At 65.2% G+C, this 2,687-nt stretch overlaps 1 protein-coding gene across 1 annotated transcript in view; it reads right to left on the reverse strand.

Annotated features, from left to right (window-relative positions):
• Positions 1 to 2,687, reverse strand: part of PPP2R1A (protein phosphatase 2 regulatory subunit A, alpha) — a gene marked incomplete at its 3' end in the record, with an annotated part of 11,759 nt that overhangs the window by 3,952 nt on the left and 5,120 nt on the right. The window contains exons 5-7 of the mRNA XM_014961500.1: positions 2,069 to 2,194; positions 1,344 to 1,414; positions 393 to 527 (exon numbers count right to left, since the gene is read on the reverse strand). Of these exons, the coding sequence (XP_014816986.1) occupies positions 393 to 527; positions 1,344 to 1,414; positions 2,069 to 2,194 (332 nt within the window). The remainder of the gene's footprint in view (positions 1 to 392; positions 528 to 1,343; positions 1,415 to 2,068; positions 2,195 to 2,687) is intronic.

Below are 2,687 nucleotides of genomic sequence, written 5' to 3' on the forward strand. Positions count from 1 at the left end.
GGGGAGTGGGGGCATCTATGGGGTGGTGGCACCTCGAGGTGAGGTCCTGGGAGAGGAGAACAGAGGTGGTGGCATCTATGGGGTGGTGGAACCTCAAGGTGACATCCATGAAGGTCTGGGAGGGGAGGGCAGGGGTGGTGGCACCTGGGATGGTGGCATCTATGGGGTGGTGGGGACCTGGGGTGGCATCTGCAGAACATCTGGAGGAGATGGGAGCATCTATGGAGAGGGCACCTACAGGGTGGTGGCACCTGGGGTGGCATCTATGGGGCACCGGGAGGAGATGGTGGCACCTGGGGGTGGTGGCACCGGGAGGGAGATGGCGGGGGGAGGTGGCCTTGGGGTGGTGGCCCCCTCCATGTCCCCAAAGTGTCCCCAAAATGTCCCCTGACCTCATCCTTGAGCTGGGCCAGGAAGAGCGGCAGCAGATGCTCCACGGTGTTGTCCTTGCCCAGGATGGGGGACAGCCCCATGATGACCGAGGCCAGCGCCGACTTCACGTGTTGGTTGGCGTCGGACACCAGCTCCTGGGGACACGGCGGGGACGTGGGCACGGGGGGACACCACGGTTGGGGGGGGACACCACGGGGGGTCCCCGGGGCGAGGGGACGGGACGTGGGGACGTTCTGAGGTGGCCCCGGGATGTTCCTCCAGCCCAGAAGGTCCTCAAGGGTGGCCCACCACCCCAGAAGGTCCCCAAGGGAGTCTCCAGGGTGTCCCCATGACGTCCCACCACCCCAGAAGGTCCCCAAGATGTCCCCAGGGTGCCCCCATGATGTCCCATCACCCCAGAAGGTCCCCAAGGGAGTCCCCGTGACATCCCAACACCCCAAGATGTCCCCAGGATGTCCCCATGATGTCCCACCACCCCAGAAGGTCCCCAAGGGAGTCCCCAAGGTGTCCCCACCATGTCCCACCACCCCAGAAGGTCCTCAAGGGAGTCCCCAGGGTGTCCCCACCATGTCCCACCACCCCAGAAGGTCCCCAAGATGTCCCCAGGGTGCCCCCATGACGTCCCACCACCCCAGAAGGTCCTCAAGGGAGTCCCTGTGACATCCCACCACCCCAAGATGTCCCCAGGGTGTCCCCACGACATCCCACCACCCCAAGGCACCCCCACACCTTGACACAAACCAACGTTCACCCCGTGATGCCACCACCCCCGTGTCCCCCCCCACGTTCCTCCCACCCCACGACGTCCCCACGGGGTCCCACCACCCCACGACATCCCCACGGGGTCCCACCACGCTACGACGTCCCCACGATGTCCCCATAGAGTCCCACCACCCCATGACGTCCCCATGGGGTCCCACCACCCCAAGCTGTCCCCAGGTGTCCCTCACCTTGATGCAGGGCAGGATCTGGCCCATGATGACGGCCTCCCGGCAGTCGGGGGACAAGTTCTCACAGAACTCTGGGGGAGGAGGGGACACGGTGACACGGGGTGGGGACACGGGGGACCCCGGGGAGCACCCCTGGGGGACGTGGGGACACGGGGGCAACCAGGGACCCTCCTCGGGGACCTGGGGTTGGTCCTTGGGGACACCAAAGACCATCCTTGGGGACACCAGGGACTTGAGGACCCTCCTTGGGGACACCAGGGACGTTCCTCGAGGATATGGAGACCTGGGATTGGTCCTTGGGGACACAAGGGACTTTCTTTGGGGATGAGGGGACCTGGGGTTGGCCCTTGGGGACACAAGGGACCTTCTCTGGGGACGTGGGGACCCAACGACCCTTCTTAGGGACCTGGGGTTGGTCCTTGGGGACACAAAAGACCATCCTTGGGGACAGCAGGGGCCTGAGGACCCTCCTTGGGGACACCAGGGACGTTCCTTGAGGACGTGGGGACCTGGGGTTGGTCCTTGTGGCCACGAGGGACCTTCTTTGGGGACGTGGGGACCCAAGAACCCTCCTTGGAGACACAAGTCCCATCTCTGGGGACGTGAAGGGTCTCCAGGAACCCCCCTTGAAGACCATCTCTGGGACGCGGTGACGCGGGGGGAGGCCAGAGGGGACCGTGTCGGGGGGAGGTGACACCGAGGGGGGGGTGGTGGCATCTGCTGACCTTTGACCTTGTGGGAGGCGGCCGCCCGCACCTCGGCCTCGCAGTCCTTCATCAGGCTCTGGAAGGCCCCCACCAGGTCCGTCTTGGTGATCTCGGGGCCCACGGCGCGTTGCAGCTGGGGGTGAAGGGCAAAGGTCACCCAAGGTCACCCCTGGGGGGTGTCCCCAAGGTGTCCCCAAGGGGTGGCCCCCAACCCTCCCCCCCAACATCCCTCCCCAACGTGTCCCCCCAAAGTATCTCCTCCCAGCATCCTCAGATGTCTCCAAGGAGATCCCAGAACATCTCCAGGTGGCCTCAAGGGGGGTCTCAAACGTGTCCCCAACGTGTCCCTCTCAAGTATTCCCCATGGTGTCCCCAAACGCCTCTGAGGGGTCCCCAAACCCTCTCCAGATGCCCTCAGGGGGATCCCCATTGTGTCCCCTCAATGTATTCCCCCATGGTGTCCCCACAGGTGTCCCCAAACGCCTCTGAGGGGACCCCAAACCCTCTCCAGATGCCCTCAGGGAGCTCCCCAACGTGTGTCCCCAACGTATGTCCCCATGGTGTCCCCACAGGTGTCCCCAAGGGTCCCCAAACCCCCTCCAGATGCCCTCAGGGTGTCCCCGTGGTGGCCCCACCT

The sequence above is a fragment of the Calidris pugnax genome, unplaced genomic scaffold (assembly GCF_001431845.1).
Source record: "Calidris pugnax isolate Ruff unplaced genomic scaffold, ASM143184v1 scaffold753, whole genome shotgun sequence".
NCBI classification, from domain to species: domain Eukaryota; kingdom Metazoa; phylum Chordata; class Aves; order Charadriiformes; family Scolopacidae; genus Calidris; species Calidris pugnax.